Raw genomic sequence first — 19,323 nt, 5'->3', positions numbered from 1 at the left:
TGTTTATCTAACTGAAATTGGCTTTTAACCTATAAAACTGGTTTATTTGCATGTCGGATTTATTTGCGTACATTTTTTTAAATGCTATACAAAATATGAATTTTGGAAGAAAGCTTTAAATTCCTTTCATATTTCAAGATTGCGTTTTCATATTGATTGGAGTCCTAAATGACAAAGTGACCCGCATTATGGTTCTACCCCCTTTTTTTGATATGACGACATAAGAAGTCCTTTACCATCGACTGCTAGCAAGTTTGCACCGACTGTTCCATGTAACAGGAACGTCAGCTAATTAAACAGGAATTAGCAAAGAGTCAATGTGTGGTAAAATGACTCTGTAACCATGTGTCCTGGATTAAAAACTCAAATAAGATTTGTTTTAAATTCAGTCTTAGTGCCGCGTTCCATGTGTATGTCCTTCTTACACGACGTTGTTTGTTGCATGTTAGAAATACTGAAGTCACTATAAAATCGACAAGGTACTATTGTGTGCGGTGGAATGTTGCAGGAATCTTTTGATGGAGTAAGAAAGTCATCAATCAAAGTGAAAGGTGTCACTTAATTAATCCATCGTTCGTTGCAAACAACTGGTTCAATTGTCGTATGTGACACTTCGTAAACAGACATAGGTTGGAGGCAAACACCTGCTTGAAACATATATCATTCAAATGGCCTGGAGGATACATTTCTGGTTTGTAGTCAAGTAACTGCGAAACACTTTTTTTCTCTGTCCTTTTTTGTACCTGGCATCCAAGGTTTGATTTGGTATTGCCACTCTTTTATTACTTTGTAGTTTCACAAACAAGTCAACGTTTATTTTCTTAAAAATCAGTCATTACAATTATCTTACACCTTGACGCAATTTGTTTTATCATCCAGCGACTCACGGCCTGTTTAATCGGCGTTCTGTTTATCAGCTTCACATCCAATATTCCAAATTTCCGAGGGGGGGGGGGGGGGGGACCAAAACAGAAGTGTTATGATTAATCCGAATTCCTAACATGATTATCGTCAAATACATTTACACCCTACAGCTACAAGCAAATATTAATTAAACTATATATTTGTGCATAGATTTTAGCCTTGTTTTCTCAGATCGTCTTACTTTTTACAAAATGGTGTGAAATTATTCATTTATAATATCTTATTTTGTTCCTTTCGGTTATATATATATGTACATTAGAAATAATAAATATCAGCACTGGCATTAAATAGATATTTTGATTCATTACTGCACTAAATCGGTCAAATACGATACAGTATGTGACATGTACTCGTTGAAATATCAATCCAAATAATCCCGGGGAAAGAGACGCTAAAAGTCGAAACGGTAGATGTCGCTCTATGGTCATGGTTTAGAGAAAAGGGCCATCCAGCTGTATTTTAAATAAACTACGGAAAGGGCTCTTCACCGGACTTAACCGCACTGGATTTGGTTAGTCAGAATAATTAACACATGATTTGCAGGAATCGCTGCCCTTTGGGTGGTTGGAAAGACACGTCAGCAAACATTTGAAGATTTCAGCCGTTTCCTTTCTTTTTTTTATTACAATGCGACCCCCGGCTGCGTTTACATGTCGATAGATCTGCAGCGACTATATTTGTGTTGCAAATGTACAGAAATTACTTCACCTGGAGGAACTTCTTGTCGTCCAAAAAAACCCGCTGTCAACTCTTACGTCTGATGTCCAATGGCCACTGTAGCAAAATAGAGTGAGCCGACTCTCAATTTGAGATTCCAATTGCTTTTATAGACAGTCAGTTTATAATAATTGTATCTCTACCCAAGCTGGCGTCATGCAGTCTGCCCAACTATTGTTGTTTAATGTTTTGCAGTGCTCGGCTTAAATCTACAAATATTTCTCACCATTAAATACTTATTTCCAAATTATTCAAGATCATTGCGCTTGATTTGCAACTTTGGTGAATAGTAAACTGTAAGTTCCTGAATTGTGTTAATACTTACATGCAAGTTATAAAAACGCACTTTGATACCCATTGGTTGTATTTGGACTTTTAAATTGTGGCATATGTACAAATATTGCTTTTATAATTCGAAACATAAAGGGAAAAGTTCACCGTACATCTGTTTATCATTTATAGCGAATTCATTATTAAAATTATGAGTTGATATCCTCATCTGCTAACAACTCTTGTGTAGTGACGCCCTCCCTATATTTACTGCTTCGGTTCACACAAATGAAATCAAGATACTAAAAACCATGTGGATATTTATCTTGAAACTCTTTAGTAAACAGAGAATGTGTTAAGTATATTTATCAGGGATAACACCGAGTTTGTAGCGTTATCGTTTTTCAAATGAAGACCCCTTTCACAATGCACATTTAAAAAGGGGAAGCGCACTCGCACTATTCTCCACACCCGGGACATCTTTCTGGATTTTTTACAAGTTCTCTTACACACAATTAAATTCTCCACCACTATTGATGTGTTACGACGACAATTCGGGTTATCTTAAACTGCGAGAGTTGTGTGCATTTTAAAATAATACTGCATTTTGCTTACCGATCCGTGCAATTTTCCGAAGCTTTAAAAAAAATTCTTCCTCCGCTTAACTTGCGTGAGCATCATTTACTGTGCGTTCTGGCATTGAAGCCAATAGGTAGTCATAGTAATAATGAAGAATGCGCATCTGAAACCTAATTGATTTAGATTAGCCACACTAAAGACGTGTATGTGTGTCTTCTGGTATGCAATATTTTACAGTATTTCTAACCCCGTGGCTTTCTTCTGCTCGTATATCACTCCGTTTCTCTCTCGTCAAGTCTCAAATAATGGACAACTATTTGACCTACGAGGGGCAAAAGCAATCCGAACTGAGCCTTGATCATTCATCTGGGGATTGTAACCCTGTGGCCTGTCGCGAAACGGACCAGTATGATTTGCTTTGATCTCCATTGGTTCTGTATAGAAAACAATACTGACTTCTGCCCAACACCCACCGAGAAGTGCATATCAGAAAAAAAAACAGCAAGCAGTCACTGGCAATGACTTCTGTCCAATTCCCCAGGCTCCAGCCCACTTTATCCCCTCCCCCCCACCACCACCAACCCGTCGCATGCACAATTATCCAGATTAGACGTGTTAGTTTTTAAAACATATATCAATTATTTTAACAGCCAAATCTATTTGTAAAATTACTTGCTTAGAAAAATGCATTGGTTTTGGTCGCAGACTTTTATCTTTAAGAGAATATTTGTGTTTGTAAACATTCATGTGTATGAAGCATGTTCGCCGTTTTATTGCACGTTAGCAAACCTCACTGAGTAAATGTTCCATCATTTTGGAAGAAATCATGGGACAGATGCTTTCAAAACATTGAGGGAACTCTCAACAGATTTGCTGTTGTAACGCGTGGAAGCTGAGAACAAAAGATAATTAAAACTATTTTCTTTCCAATAATTACCTTCTGGTCAATTTAACTGTATAGAGTTTGAAAGAGTCTGGGTAAATGGGATCCCGGTCCCAAACGTGTTCCCATGCCGGAGCTCAGCCTATTATTATTCGTTTGGTTTCATTTGCTTCAGACGCTGCAGTGAGTAATCACAAAGAAGTCAGAGAGCATCCTTGAACCTTTTCAATACCCAAGCCAGTGATATTCAAATAACGTTTAAGGGCCATTTGACTGGGAACATAAGCATTTCAAATTCAGCATTAGCATACATTTGCTGCGTTTGAAAAGCAATGGAACAGTTGCCTTCATAACATAAAAAGCACGGTTATCAAATCGAGTGCCCCAGTTTTTTTTTTCAAACGCTCACATTTTATCATGGATCCGTCATTACGCGTTTGACATGCAAATACATCGAGTTAATTTGAACAATTAAAATGGATCTTCAAGGGACCATTGTCACCAGAAATCTCAAGAGTTTTACTTGGACAAGCTCGGATAAAGTTCACGGGAACAAATGATGTCTGAGAGATTAATTGGATATTTGATAAGACATGAATCTCTAATCGGGAATACAAGGCACAGGGGGCTGCTGTGTGTTCCAAGTCAAAATTACTAACATTTAACAAGCTTTTCATTAAGGCATGAAATGTCTGCTACGGGGTATTAACTGCTCACCTATTCCATAGAGAACTCAGCTGTGCCTCACTCAGCCTTCACACAGCATTGTAACCGCATTGTACGTTAGACATGTATATTCAAGCTTCTTGTAAAAACAATCAGTAGCGTATATAAAGAGCGAAGAAAAAGCTTGCATTTATATCGTTTACAATAACTCGGTGTTTCGTTATGGCTGCATGTTTCCTGTGGATCTGTAATACAACCGAATAAGCAACTGAAAATATTGGATGGTTTGCAATGATAGGACATTTGACGAACTTTCTTCAGTAGTATTGCCAATTCTTCACCCCATTATTTATGGCTGCAAAATTGCTCACGGTCTACTTTAGAAGATGCCCTTATATTATTTTCAAATGTTTTGATTTATATAGAGCAGAATAATTTAAAAACAAAGAAATGTTCCATGTTTGCACTTGCACAATTTATTTATACAGGTAGATGCATATAATACTTCTTTTAAAATATGCGGCGTAGATTTTACTGTTCATATAGTATGTGGATGAGTAGATTAATATTCAATAATGTATTACATATCGACTTTCACAAAGTGCATGGAAATCAAAAATCTTCCCAAATCAAATGCGACCAGGTCACAAAATAGCTTTATCCAACATTTACAAGAGAAGAGAAAACACGGGACATTCTGAACTTTCTCTGTACACAGAATTTTGAACAACCGTCTTATACAAGGAGAAATAAGTCCCGGGCATTTGATGTACATTTGCTCACCTCCTTTTAAGATTCAGCTTCCGTGACAGTACGGGGATTGGAACTCCAAGTACATAATAGTTATTTTGGACACAAAAGTTCTACTGTTTCCCCCCTTTTTTTGGGGGGGGTGGTTAGATTTAGGAATCATTTTGTACCGGAGTAGCTGCCTTGAACGCTCTATTGGAGTGTACAGCTTCCATTAGGATGTCTGGTGACTCTGATCTGGGGGTCTCCAAGTTGCTGGTGTCGGTGTCACTGTCGCTGCCCTTTTTGCCCCCCCCGCCGCTGTGTGTTTTGATGTGTTTACTCAGGTGATCGCTTCTCATAAACCGTTTGTTGCAGACGGGACAGGCAAAGCGCTTCTCCCCCGTGTGGGTTCTCAAGTGTCTCTGCAGCTCGTCCGATCGGGTGAAGCGTTTGCCGCAGAACAACCAGTTACAGACGAAGGGCCTCTCCCCAGTGTGCCACCGTAAGTGTGCCTTGAGGTGAGAGGTCTTGCCGTAGACCTTACCGCATCCGGGAATGTGGCAGCTATGGAGGCCCTTCCTCCGAAGGCTAGCCCCGGCAGGTCCAAGGCGCTCGGCCTCCTGGCAGTTAGGGCAATCGCAGGTCGCTCTGCCAGAATAACGTCGGGAGGACCTGGCCGAACCTCCTAGTCCCGAAGGACCCGAAATCATGGAGTTGGCTGTGATGGCGGCCGAGGTGGAATCCGTGTAGGATGGGATCATGGGCTTGAAACCATCTTGGGCCAGGAGACGTTGTCCAGTGGACAACAAGTGGGAAGCAGTAGAAGCGATTCCGGTGGAGGTGAAGGCGGAGTGGCTCAGAGTGGAGAAGTCTGTGTTGTAAGTGCTGAGTTGCGAGTGTAAGGAAGCCTGTGGGGTCCCGGAATGAAGGGTGGGCTGGAGACCCCCATTGGGATTCTGGACTTCCAGCCAGCTGGGGTTAGTGTGAACATCCCACCAGGAAGATGCCCCGTTCCCAACTTCGCCGGAAATGCTTGTATGGAAACCGGATTTGTACCAGGATTCATATGGATGAGCCATCCCCACCCGAGGGTACATTCCTTGGAGAGTATCAGCGGAAGAATGGACTTTGGATATGAAAGCTGACTGTCCCGTGTCTTGAGAGTTGACTGAGTTGGAGAAGAGGCTGTATTCGGTGCCAAAAGCAGAAGACGTCGGAGAGGTGGAAGCCAAACAGAAGGCGCTGTTGCCGGAACCGTTGCTCACGGAGAAACTGTTATTGATTCCGCCCGAAGCTCGGCTGTTGGCCACGCTGAATCCTGACAGGCCAGACCCCAGATTACAATTGGAGACAGAACGTTTCCATGGGTGAAATCCGCCCTTCCCAAATGCACTGGATTCTGGCAAAGTTGTTAATGGGCTTGTGTTGCCAATCTTGTTACAAGTTGCGGCCAGCATTGCTAACGGAGTGGTTCCAAATCTGGGTTCTTCCTGGGGATGAAAATATGATGTCAGTAACACACGGTGGAAAGTGAAACAGTACAATAACAATCGCAACTGTCTGAAGACAGCATCCAGAGAGCTTCTAAGAAACAAGTATATTCAAAACAAAGATAATTGAATGTTCTGCTTCTGCCTAACAATTCACTCAAACATTAACTCCGTGCCACAGAGTATGGCAATGCTCTTGAAGTTGAGACAACTGTGCAAAATGAAGTTTGCAAAACTTACCCCAAGTATTGAAGTTGCCATGACTGGCTCTTCCTTCTGCTTGCTGATGCGGTGCTGTTAATTTAAAGGAAAGGAGGCTGTCACAGTTGAGGAATATGACTATTCACTCACTGCCTTCTTCTCCGGACTACTCGACCTAATTGTAGTGAGCGCACGCTTTGAAGTGCCACTGTGCCGAGCTCTCAGCCAATCAAACCCTTTATTACACGGCCAGGGCGAGCAGTCAGCCATTCAGAGTGCCCAGCACGCCACGATGGGGTAGGTCACAGCCAATCACAGCATCAGCAACACCAGCGAAACTGGGCAGCACGCGTCAATCAGCCATTGCAGCAACTCACCACATTGGTGTTATTGTGAATACATCCTGATCCACTTCCACTGTAACACGGCATTTCAGCGGTCATTCGGAGCCACAGCCAAATATTAAAACATGCTCCTGCACCCCCAAGTATTTTAATGTGCTGAATATTCTCAAAAGGAGCAGAAGAAAGAGATTAGGCAGAGTGGGTTGGAGGAGGGGCCATCTAAACTTGTATGCTTTGCAATTAAAACTGCATCTTGCCCTAAAGGGGCATTTTGCTTTGCGGCATTTCTTTTGACGGATGTGGGTAAGGGGTTGGGGGTGAGATTAGGAAGTGAGGCATTCTCTGCAATCCTGTGGACGGACGGGTTATAGGAGGGTTTGTGCGACAATGATTTCAGGATCACGTTCTGGAGCAGATCCTGGAAAATCCATGTTACATCCTCCTTACAGAATCGGTACTCATTTTGTGCGTCAAATTATTACTATAGTTCCACGGAGTATTAATGTGTATTTTACTGTATCTGCGGTGTCTACGACGTTATTTTGTTACTTTGAGTCTGAGCGTTGACCGCTCACAGTTGTTTAAAAACCCTGAACTCCGAGCAAACTTCATTGGGAAGCTATTGTGCACATAAATAACCGAGATAGATCGTTGACTTCAGAGTTTTCAGAGTGTTTTACGCGCACATATTCGAGAATTTAGAATTCATATATTGATAAAGATAGCGCTTGCCAAATCCATGTATTCTGTGTTGAGTCTTAACTACATTACTTGTGTAAGTTACATTTGTGGAGAGAGAACGGGAAGGGGCCGGCAGTATGTAGAATTATACACATGTCAGGGTCCAGACTGTGAATCGCAAATGAATTACTAAGCAGACGTCTACCTCAAGCATGAAACGAGCTAAAGCTTACCCATGGGGACTGTGATCTTGATCAAAATGACGCCGTTGTTACGGTTTTTGTTTGATCTGCTGTGAGAAATAACGAAGCTGCCCGGGAGTTACTTGCAATCATTGACAGTCTGTTTGAGAGCAGGTGAATGTTGCTCTTTACTGTGATATAGGCGACTACTAACTCTTGTTTATTTCTGCCATGTTTACTGGATTTTACCAATAGCTGTGATTATAAGATGTCAGTGAGGCGTTTCCGACCGGCCCAGGGGCAGGAGAGGGAGGGGAGGCATAAATGCATTTTTGTGTGGAAGAAGACTGATTGACGGTGTAACAAGTGAATTTGTGAAGTTCCGTTTTGTTCTTATTCATTTTGATTAAACAAATCGTGGTCAAAAGGTTTATGAGACCAGCTTCTGACATCTTTACAGTCAGTCAAAAGTGGATAAGAATGAATAAGAAGAAATAAATACAATCAAAGTGCTAAAAACGAACAGGATTTCGTAGCATATGTAGGATAAATAAATCCACGGATTAAGATGCATTCATACATCCGAACTGATACACAGACAGTACCAATGATCGGGGTATGCGATAATAAAGATTACTAATAATCCAGATGGAAAAATAGAATGACGGAAAGCTTCAAATCTACATGCATTTTAAAAACCACATTAATCATCCAGATCCTTTCAAATTCCGAATTTAGAACCTTCAGTAATCGGAGCAGTGTTTTACTTAAACCCCAGTTTTTAAACATAGATCAGGGCATTATGCGAATGACTTGTGCTAGCGGTTAAAACATTTAGAGGTAATGACAATCTAACAAAGCCCTAGTTCCGAGTGTAATCGCTTGTGACTCATCATCCTTTTTAAAAGTTAAAGCAATTTCAGGAGAGACGCTTTCAGTAACCGTTTTACATTATTCAAAACGGACAAATAATACTCTATTATAGCGGTTGAATGCTGCCAGTCATCAGAAGTGCAATTTATCGAAAAGCTCAATGTGCCAAATATCGAAGTCTTTATGGGGAGTGAATCTAAAACAATTTCTTCGAACCTCTGCACAGATTTCGAAAATTGCTTCCCATTACAATCACACCAATTTGACGAGTCGGCAATTAGCACTATTAAACGTGGATTCTGCATAAACAAATTTAATGGAAATGCAACCAGTTACTTGGTCACAAAGGAAATTCAGTTGTAGAAATGCTTTCCATGGTGGTTAAGTGTGAAGTTTCTTAGCTTACCAATGTAAAATCACCATTAGTCGCTAATTTTTAGGTTCTCATTCACGTCTTGGTTGAACGTTTCAAGAGGCCTGGCAAAGAGAAAATGATTTCCATTTTAAATTAATTGGGCACTATGTGTTTGAAGGGCCTGATTAGCAATAGTTAAAAAATATATATTTTGAGACCTGTCCACGGGGGGTTCTCCTCATGTATACCTACACAGATCCCCCTTGCTTACTTACTGTAAATTATATTAAAACAGTGACTCCTAACTTTAAGAATGTGGAGATAAAAATAAGTGCAACAATTCAAATTCAAATGACAGCTATACAAAGATTGCTAAATATACGCTTGATTTAATATAAATTTCCGAATTATTTAAACTCTAAAAGATAACCCACACAAGGCAAAGGTGCATTCATACATTTGAATTTTACATCAAAAGCATTTGCAGGCATCTGTTCAAATTTTATCTCCACGCTGATACAGCTTGCCGACATAACACGTTTGCACTCTCAGTCAATTCCTGACATCTTGACACTCACATAGGTTAAAATCTTTCTATTTTTGTAGTCCCGTGACCTTCAGGTGTTTTTTTTAAAACTTTGATGTCAATAGACTTCACAAGCTGCTGGGAGAGAAGTTAAGGCAGAATTACGTAATCCTATTAGCACAGCACAGAACGGAGACATAATGTAGGATATACTTTTTTGCAAAGGAAAATAATATATATCCTAAAATGTACTTTTTATTAGTTTTCTGTGTTGCAGTGGTAGAGGAGCAATCTAATATTGAGTTTCAGGATTATCATCGTGGAATATAATGTCGGGTCAACTGGTGTACAACTTAAAATCGTTTCATATGGAGCTCAACATTTTATAAGGTACCTTTTGTCTCAGACAATACTTCTTTTATTCTTCAAGTAAAATTAAAATTGGATGACATCAAGGGAAATCTTAGATTTTAATTGCCGGTTTAAAAGACCGTGTAATCATTAAAAAGATCAATGAGCAAATACTTCTGGAGTGCAATGTGGACAAAGAACAGATAAATTTTATTTAGCCTTCTTTGTTATCTTGTCCCTGTGAATGAAGTTTGATTCGAAAGCATTTGGAGAACTGCCTGGCCTCTCGCATAGAGTCAGAAGAGGAGGAGGGGAGGGGGGGGGGGGGGGGGGTGGGGGAGAGCGGGAAGCAACAACAGCTCCGGCAGCGGCAATGTTTGAGAGAGGAGCAGGCTGCGGAGGATGAATGCTCCATCTGGGATGCAGGATTTTAATTAGAGTGATTGTGCTCAGATCGCCCTCATTCATTCATCAGCTGATCAGTAAGTGGCGCTGCCAGCGCTTTGCAAAATGCGGTCGTGATCAGGCAAATTATTTTAAATGAGACGCAATATTCTTATGTGAAGTGGTCCCATAGTAACAACCAAACCACTCGCTCGGGTCGATAAAGTCTTCAACAATCACGTGTTATTGAAAACGTAAACAAACAACATTTATAAATATTTATTCGGATTATAAATTATTGTGCACATCGCCCAACTAATTATTCTGTACATATAAACCTTAGAATACGTGTAAATATTGCCCTGAGCAGTTTGTTGTTTCGTCGCTCCAAGCACAAGTGTATCATTGCCACCCAGGTAGTCTATAAATCGGTGTGGTACCTTTAGCAATGATGGGAAACTCAAGGGCTGTGTGGCATTGTAACAGAACACGCGCCAGATATAGGTTGCTCTTCTGGGTCTTACATCTTTCGGAATTTCAGGACATTTTCTTGAAATGGTAAAATGTCCTTTTTTAATATTTTTATTCACATTTTCACTTTATACAATACAAAATAACAAGGGGGAACACAATTACATACATTTTAAAAAAAACATAAAACACTCCCTTACAAACCACCCCCCCCCCCCCCAACAACTATCGGTGACTAATTCCTTGAAATTAACAATAAAAGCCTGCCCTCTCCGATAGAACCCCTCGATTGGTGGTAAAACATTTTTTATTGGCGACCTGTACAAAATCTTTCCAGCCTTTCAATGCAAAGTCTATGCACGCCTTATAAGTCAATATGGAATTATTATTAGTTTTAAGACAGTTGAACGCAAAACCTTCAGTGATTTTCGCAAACCGGTCGCAACTCATTAAACTTGATGAGTGGACAATATCTTCCTTTGAATAATTTATTGAAAACATTTCCTTTTGTTCCCCGCATCTCTAGGTGCATCAACCACCTATTGTAGACAGAGGTGAGAAATATGCTTCTGTTTTAAACCCGGTATTTGCCGACGCCGAGAGATTTACTGTAAGTTTTCTTCTTTCCGTAGCTATAGTGGTTGCAATGTGAGGCAGCGTGCGGAAATTCAATGGCAAGTGAGTGAAAACCCTGTTTTGCCGCCAAGCGGATAACTCGCCTTCTTGCCAAGATCCGAATAGTTCATAAGCAGGAGCCAGTCCCTTCTTAGTTCCGTGCAAAGCATCAAGGCGTGAGGCTTATTTGAGTCCGGCAGTTTCCAGAACCACGATTGTGGTTGTGCGTGAACAAAAGTGTGCATTCGCATTTTACAACTTATTCTTCCATCTTACAAATCGTCTCTCAGTATTGACCTCGAAGGACTGAAAGGGACGGTTTCAGAATCCAAACCACATCTCCACGTGTAATGCCAGCTTTAGAAATAACGATGATTCTCTGCAACGGGCAAAATCATTTCCGTTGTCCCTCGTTCCCCATGTTGCTCTTCAAAAATGAAATAATTTACAATCATAGCGGGAAATCAGAAACCCCCCCAATTGACATATTTAACGAATTGAAACTGTATAACCCGCATTTTTCAGAATTCGCCAACTAATAATGCTGCTTGAACATTCGCTGTGCGCTTTGCCTCTTGTGATATTGTTTAAACGGTGCTCTTTCTCTCTGGTGCACATACATACATGCGGAAATTCTTTCTCAAGAACAGTATCTATGCAGCTCGTTTGAGATTTGTCTTCGATATTGGTGGGAGTCCAGTGGTTTTGCGGTAAATTGAAACAGCCACAGGTGTCAGCGGCTAACCCCCTCCACACTCAAAGATACTCAAATCTATTCAGAATAGTTGTCATTCAGAATTGAATATATAGATTTAGATTTGAAGCGATCTCACTTCTACGGGCAGTCCTGTCTCCGTCATTTCGCGCCCAGATACCGAGGAGAAGCTCTCTCCTGTTTCACTGTATGGCTCAATTTCAGTTTGCGATAAGACTTCATTAATTTTTGTGTCGCAGCTTTCCTGCTGAATTTACCCAAACGGTCTCTGGGTAAGTTATTACAAGGGTTAATGATCATCTGTCACGGTCCCGGTCGCGTTCATTTTATTTAAAGGAAGGGGGCGCATCAGAACAGTTTTTAAAAAATAAATCTAAAGTGAGCCAGTTCTTGGGAGAACAGTTTCCGGAGCTCCACGGTTTGTTAGGTGCTGTTATGATTCCTCTCTGTGCTTCTCCAATTTTTATGCATTTCCAACAGAAGGCGTTTTAAACAGTTCGAAATAATTGGGCTTCAAAGGAAACATGAGTGTATCTCGGTTCCGGATGTGAGAAATGTACTTTTACAGTCCAAGTTGGCGTTCTCTATACACACCTATTATACTTCTATTTTCTCACCATTAGTTGTGTTGGACAAGCTAAAACAAGAATCTCTTGAACACAACATTTTGTGGAACCGGCTCAGCACGTGAATAAATATTCATGAAGTGTTGAGGAAGCAACTTCATAGGACTTGACTTTTGGGCTGGGACTGCCAAAGTTAATCCAGAAGACAATTTTAGATCTATTTACTTAGCTAGTTTTCTCTCATTATTTTCAATTCAGTGTCAAAATTCCTATTAACTAATAGAACTTATAGCATAACTTACAAACCGAGAAGTCTGGGACAGAAATATATATCTTTAAGGAACAATTTGAATAAAAAAAGGTTCATTTTCAAATGGACTACAGTTGTACATTTCCACAGAGGATTTAATATGTCCATAATATAACTGTAGCACCAACTGTTACTGTTTTGCACTTGTACATCTTAGTTTTATTGTGCAATAGCAATATTAAATATTTGTCATGATGGAAAATAATTATTTCCGGACTCCATATGTCCTTCAATGTTTGTTTTTAATGCATTGACAATTCATATATTACACATAATAGAAAGTTTCAAAGGCAGTAGACAAATTCCTTCTTTCACCTTCAATTTCTTTATGATTCACACTCAATTGGGGCAGCAGAGTGGCTAGCTCTGTTGCCTCACGGTGCCAAGGTCCCAGGTTGAAGACTGCAGGGGATGGGGACGGGGCGGGGAAGTGAGGGTTGTTTCCCGCGCTTAGAACGGAAGGGGGAGGAGGGAGAGCCTATGGATGGGGAACGGGAGAGGAGGGTGTGCCACACAAAGGGAAGTGTCAAAGGAGAGGCGGGAGTGGCCGGGGTCAGCAGGAGTCAGCTGACTTGCAGAAGTGCAATGGGGGGAGTAAATCAGCTGGGATGGGTCCTAGCCGGGGGGGGGGGGAGTTGGGGGGGGGGGGTTGGGGGGGGGGGGGGGAATCGAGTTGCTGCTGCTATGGTCAAGGAGGAGCTGGAGCGAGTGGGGGGGATCGAGACGGGGGTATGCCGCTGTGGGGAACGAGCCGGGTGTGGGGTGCGGGTGCATGGCTGGCCGAGGAGTAGTCATAGCTAGTCGGCGGGGGTGGGGGGGGGCGGGTAGCCCCCTGATCCGGCTGATAACCTGGAATGTAAGGGGACTGAATGGGCCGGTTAAGCGGGCCGGCGTGTTCGCGCACCTGAAGGGGCTCAAGGCGGATGTGGTTATGCTTCAGGAGACACACCTGAAGGTGGCAGACCAGGTAAGATTGAGGAAAGGGTGGGTAGGTCAGGTGTTTCACTCGGGGCTAGATGCCAAAAATCGAGGGGTGGCGATCTTGGTGGGAAAGAAGGTGTCATTCGAGGCGTCAAGCATTGTGGCAGATAATGGCGGTAGGTACATAATGGTAAGTGGTAAGTTGCAGGGAGAGAGGGTGGTACTGGTCAATGTGTATGCCCCGAACTGGGACGATGCGGGTTTTATGCGGCGTATGTTGGGTCGGATCCCAGACTTGGAAGCCTGATAATGGGGGGAGACTTTAACACGGTGCTGGATCCGGCACTGGATCGCTCCAGGTCTAGGACGGGTAGGAAGCCGGCGGCAGCTAGAGTGCTGAGGGGGTTTATGGACCAGATGGGAGGGGTGGATCCTTGGAGATTTGCAAGGCCTGGGGCGAGGGAATTTTCATTCTTCTCACATGTCCATAAGTCTTATTCCCAAATCGACTTTTTCATTTTGAGTAGGGCGCTGATAGCGAGAGTAGAGGATACTGAGTATTCGGCAATAGCCATTTTGGACCACGCCCCGGATTGGGTGGACTTGGAGATGGGGGAGGAGAGGGACCAGTGCCCGCTGTGGCGCTTGGAGGTGGGGCTGTTGGCGGACAAGGTGAGCGAGCGGGTCCGAGGAAGTATAGAGAGGTATTTGGAGTCCAACGACAACGGGGAGGTCTGAGTGGGGATGGTATGGGAGGCACTGAAGGCGGTGGTGAGGGGAGAGCTGATTTCCATTAGGGCTCACATGGAGCGGAGGGAGCGGGGGAGAGAGAGAGGCTGGTGGGGGAGATGGTGAGAGTAGACAGGAGGTATGCGGAGGAGCCCGAGGAAGGATTGTTGAGGAAGAGGCGTAGCCTCCAGGCCGAATTCGACCTGGTGACCACCAGGAAGGCAGAGGTGCAGTGGAGGAAGGCCCAGGGGGCGATTTATGAGTATGGGGAAAAGGCAAGCCGGATGCTGGCACATCAGCTTCGGAAGCGGGACGCAGCTAGGGAGATTGGGGGAGTTAAGGACAGGGGAGAGAGTGTGGTGCGGAGTGGGGTTGGCATCAATGGAGTCTTCAGGGACTTTTACGAGGAATTGTACCGATCCGAGCCCCCACGGGCGGAGGGAGGGATGGGCCGCTTCCTGGACCAATTGAGGTTTCCAAAGGTGGAAGAGGGACTGGTGGCGGGATTGGGGTCCCCAATTGGGCTGGAGGAGCTGATCAAAGGGATAGGAAGCATGCAGGCGGGGAAGGTATCGGGGCTGGACGGTTTCCCGGTCGAATTCTATAAAAGATATATGGACCTGTTGGGCCCGCTGTTAGTCAGGACCTTGAATGAGGCAAGGGTGGGGGGGCCTTGCCCCCGACGATGTCTCGGGCACTGATCTCCTTGATCCTGAAGCGGGACAAGGATCCCCTGCAATGTGGGTCTTACAGACCGATTTCCTTGCTAAATGTAGATGCCAAGGTGCTGGCGAAGGTCTTAGCCACGAGGATTGAGGATTGTGTGCCGCAGATCATCCATGAAGACCAGACGGGGTTTGTGAAGGGGAGACAGTTGAACGCGAATGTGCGGAGGCTTTTGAACGTTATCATGATGCCGGCGAGGGAGGGGGAGGCGGAGATAGTGGTGGCGATGGATGCTGTGAAAGCCTTCGATAGGGTAGAGTGGGGGTACCTGTGGGAGGTGCTGAAGAGGGTCGGGTTTGGGGAGGGGTTTGTCAGGTAGGTTAGGCTATTGTATGAGGTCCCGATGGTGAGTGTGGCCACAAACAGGAGGAGGTCCGAGTACTTTCGGTTGCACCGAGGGACGAGACAGGGGTGTCCCTTGTCCCTCCTGCTCTTCGCACTGGCGATTGAACCCCTGGCTATGGCACTGAGGGAGTCAAGGAACTGGAGGGGGTTGGTGCGGGGTGGGGAGGAGCATAGGGTGTCACTTTATGCTGACGACGTGCTGCTGTATGTGGCGGACCCGGTGGGAGGAATGCCGGAGGTAATGAGGATTCTTAGGAAATTCGGGGACTTTTCGGGGTACAAGCTCAACATGGGGAAGAGTGCGCTGTTCGTAGTTCATCCAGGGGACCAGGAGAGGTGGATTGACGAGCTCCCACTAAAAAGGGCGGAGAGGAGCTTCAGGTATTTGGGGGTCCAGGTGGCCAGGAGCTGGGGGGCCCTGCATAGGCTTAATTTTACAAGGCTGGTGGAGCAAATGGAGGAGGAGTTCAAGAGGTGGGACACGCTGCTGCTGTCCTTGGCGGGTAGGGCGCAGCCAATCAAAATGACTGTGCTTCCAAGGTTTTTGTTCCTGTTCCAGTGCCTCCCCGTGTTTATCCCGAAGGCTTTTTTCAGGCGGGTTAACAGGAGTATAATGGGGTTTGTGTGGGCGCGAGGGACTCCGAGGGTGAGAAGGATGTTCCTGGAGCGGAGTAGAGATAGGGGTGACTGGCGCTGCCCAACCTCGGTGGGTACTACTGGGCCGCCAATGCGACGATGATGCGCAAGTGGGTGATGGAGGGGGAGGGGGCTGCATGGAAGAGGCTGGAGATGGCATCTTGTGTGGGTACGAGTCTGGGAGCGCTGGCAATGGCGCTGCTGCCGCTCCCTCCAAGGAGGTATACCACGAGCCCGGTGGTGGTGGCTGCCCTCAAAATCTGGGGCAGTGGAGGAGGCACAGGGGGGAAGTTGGGGCCTCAGCCCATTACGGGGGAACCACCGGTTCGCCCCAGGAAGAACAGGTGGAGGGTTTGCGGGGTGGCACAGGGCAGGAATACGAAAGTTGGGGGACCTGTTTGTGGACGGAAAGTTCGCGAGCCTGGGGGAGCTGGAGGAGAAGTACGGGCTCCCCCCCGGGGAACACCTTCAGGTACTTACAGGTAAGGGCATTTGCCAGACGGCAGGTGGTGGAATTCCCGCGGCTACTGCCACACACAGTACAGGACAGGGTGCTCTTAGGGGGGTGGGTGGGAGTGGGGAAGATCTCGGAAACTTACCAGGTGATGCAGGAGGAGGAGGAGGCCTCGGTGGTGGAGGTGAAAGGTAAGTGGGAGGAGGAGTTGGGAGAGGAGATTGAGGAAGGGACGTGGGCAGATGCCCTAGGAAGGGTGAACTCTTCCTCATCGTGCACGAGGCTCAGCCTCATACAGTTTAAGGTGCTGCACAGGGCACACATGACCGGGACAAGGATGAGCCGGTTTTTGGGGGGCGAGGACAGGTGTTTTAGGTGCTCAGGGAGCCCAGCAAATCACACCCATATGTTCTGGGCATGCCCAGCGCTGGAGGAGTTTTGGAAGGGCGTAGCGAGGACGGTGTCGAGGGTGGTAGGATCCAGGGTCAAACCGGGCTGGGGGCTCGCAATATTTGGGGTGGCAGAGGAGTCGGGAGTGCAGGAGGCGAAAGAGGCCGGAATTCTGGCCTTTGCGTCCCTGGTAGCCTGGCGAAGGATTCTTCTTCAGTGGAAAGATGCGAGGCCCCCAAGCGTGGAATCCTGGATCAGTGATATGGCAGGGTTCATTAAATTGGAGAGGGTGAAATTTGCCTTGAGAGGGTCGGTACAAGGGTTCTTTAGGCGGTGGCAACCGTTCTTAGACTTCCTGGCAGAACGATAGACATTGGTCAATGGCAGCCGCAGCTCGGGGGGGGGGGTTACTTTATTTTTGTTTATGTTATTTACACTGAAGGCTCTGAGGGGGTGTATATATCTGTTGTGTTAAGTCGGGGTGTTAATGTTAATTTATTATTTATGTACAGCGGGGGGTGGGTATGGTTGCTTTTCTAGATTGTGTTTTGTACTTAACCCTGTTGGGTTCTTTTTTTTCATTTTGTTATTGATATTTTCTGAAAACCTTTAATAAAAATTATTTAAAAAAAAAAAATCCTCAGAGTAGTGTCCTAGGCCCAAATATCTTCAGCTGCTTCATCAATGACCTTCCTTCCATCATAAGTTCAGAAGTGGGGATGTTCGCTGATGATTACACAACGTTTTGCACCATCTGCGACTCGACAGATACTGAAGCAGTCCATGTCTAAATGCAACAGGACCTGGACAATATCCAGGCTTGGGCTGACAAGTGGCAAGTAACATTTGCACCACATAAGTGCCAGGCAATGACTATCTCCAACAAGAGAGATTCCAACCATCACTCCTTGACATTCAATGGCAATACAATCACTGAAACCCTCACGCGCAACATGCTAGGCATTACAATTGATCAGAAACTGAACTAGATTAGCCCATGGTGTTAAATGTATGATCCTGGCACGGATAGAGGATTGGCTGACTGGCAGAAGGCAGAGAGTGGGGATAAAGGGGTCTTTTTCAGGATGGCAGCCGGTGACTAGTGGTATGCCTCAGGGGTCTGTGCTGGGACCACAACTTTTCACAGTACACATTAATGATCTGGAAGAAGGAACTGTTGCTAAGTTTGCAGATGATACAAAGATCTGTAGAGGGACAGGTAGTAATGAGGAAGCAAGGGGGCTGCAGAAGGATTTGGACAAGCTAGGAGAGTGGGCAATGAAGTGACAAATGAAATACAATATGGAAAAGTGTGAGGCTATGCACTTTGGAAGGAGGAATTTAGGCATAGGCTATTTTCTAAATGGGGAAATGCTTAGGAAATCAGAAGCACAAAGAGACTTGGGAGTCCTTATTCACCATTCTCTCATGGTTAATGTGCAGGTTCAGTCAGCTGTTAAGTAGGCAAATGCATTTTATGGAACAGATGGGGGGAGTAGACCCATGGAGGTTTGCACGGCCGAGGACGAAGGAGTTTTCCTTTTTTTCACATGTCCACAAGGTATACTCTCGCATCGACTTTTTTATTCTGAGCAGGGCGCTAATACCGAAGGTGGTTGATACGGAGTACTTGGCAATTGCAGTGTCAGATCATGCCCTGCACTGGGTGGATCTACGGGTTAGTGTGGAGAGAGGGCAACGCCCGCTGTAGAGACTGGATGTGGGGTTGCTAGCGGACGAGGCGGTCTGTGGGCGGGTTACAAGTCCATCCAGAACTACCTGGAAACAAATTATACTGGGGAGGTCTCTGCAGCGACGGTCTGGGAAGCTTTGAAGGCAGTGGTCAGAGGGGAATTAATCTCAATACGGACCCCAGAGAAAAGGAGGAATGGATTGAGAGGGATAGATTAGTGAAGGAGATACTCCAGGTGGACAGGAGATACTCGGAGGCCCTGAACGCGGGGCTACTGAGGGAGCGGTGGAGGTTACAGGTGGTGTTTGGGCTGTTGACCATAGGGAAAGCAATGGAACAGTTGAGGAAGGCAAGGGGGGTGATCTTTGAGTACGGGGAAAAGGCAAGCAAAATGTTGGCGCACCAGGTCAGGAAACAAGAGGCGGCCAGGGTGATAGGTAAAGTAAAGAGTAGAGGCAGGAATACTGTCCTGGACCCAGCGGGGGTGAACAAGGTGTTTAAGGACTTTTATAATAAATTATATGAGTTGGAAGCCCCGGCTGGGGTGGCGGGGATGAGGCAATTTCTGGATCAGTTGAGGTTCCTGAGGGGCTG

The 19,323-nt window shown here is 44.9% G+C and overlaps 1 protein-coding gene and 1 long non-coding RNA gene across 2 annotated transcripts; both read right to left on the bottom strand.

The window, feature by feature from the left end:
* Positions 1 to 778: 778 nt before the first annotated feature.
* On the bottom strand, positions 779 to 2,946 carry LOC140407789 (uncharacterized). Its single transcript, XR_011939802.1, has 3 exons — positions 2,527 to 2,946; positions 1,633 to 1,698; positions 779 to 917 (listed from the first exon to the last, which is right to left on the bottom strand). It is a non-coding gene; the product is annotated as an uncharacterized lncRNA (long non-coding RNA).
* Positions 2,947 to 4,439: 1,493 nt separating this feature from the next.
* Positions 4,440 to 6,643, bottom strand: sp9 (sp9 transcription factor). Its single transcript, XM_072476314.1, has 2 exons — positions 6,502 to 6,643; positions 4,440 to 6,261 (listed from the first exon to the last, which is right to left on the bottom strand). Exons 1-2 carry the CDS (start codon positions 6,520 to 6,522, stop codon positions 4,942 to 4,944), a joined length of 1,341 nt encoding a protein of 446 aa, XP_072332415.1. The 5' UTR covers positions 6,523 to 6,643; the 3' UTR covers positions 4,440 to 4,941.
* Positions 6,644 to 19,323: the final 12,680 nt, after the last annotated feature.

This window comes from Scyliorhinus torazame, chromosome 2 (assembly GCF_047496885.1).
Source record: "Scyliorhinus torazame isolate Kashiwa2021f chromosome 2, sScyTor2.1, whole genome shotgun sequence".
Classification (NCBI taxonomy): Eukaryota; Metazoa; Chordata; class Chondrichthyes; order Carcharhiniformes; family Scyliorhinidae; genus Scyliorhinus; species Scyliorhinus torazame.
Note: the sequence above shows the minus strand (reverse complement) of the source record. Positions and strands in the feature narration are given on the sequence as shown.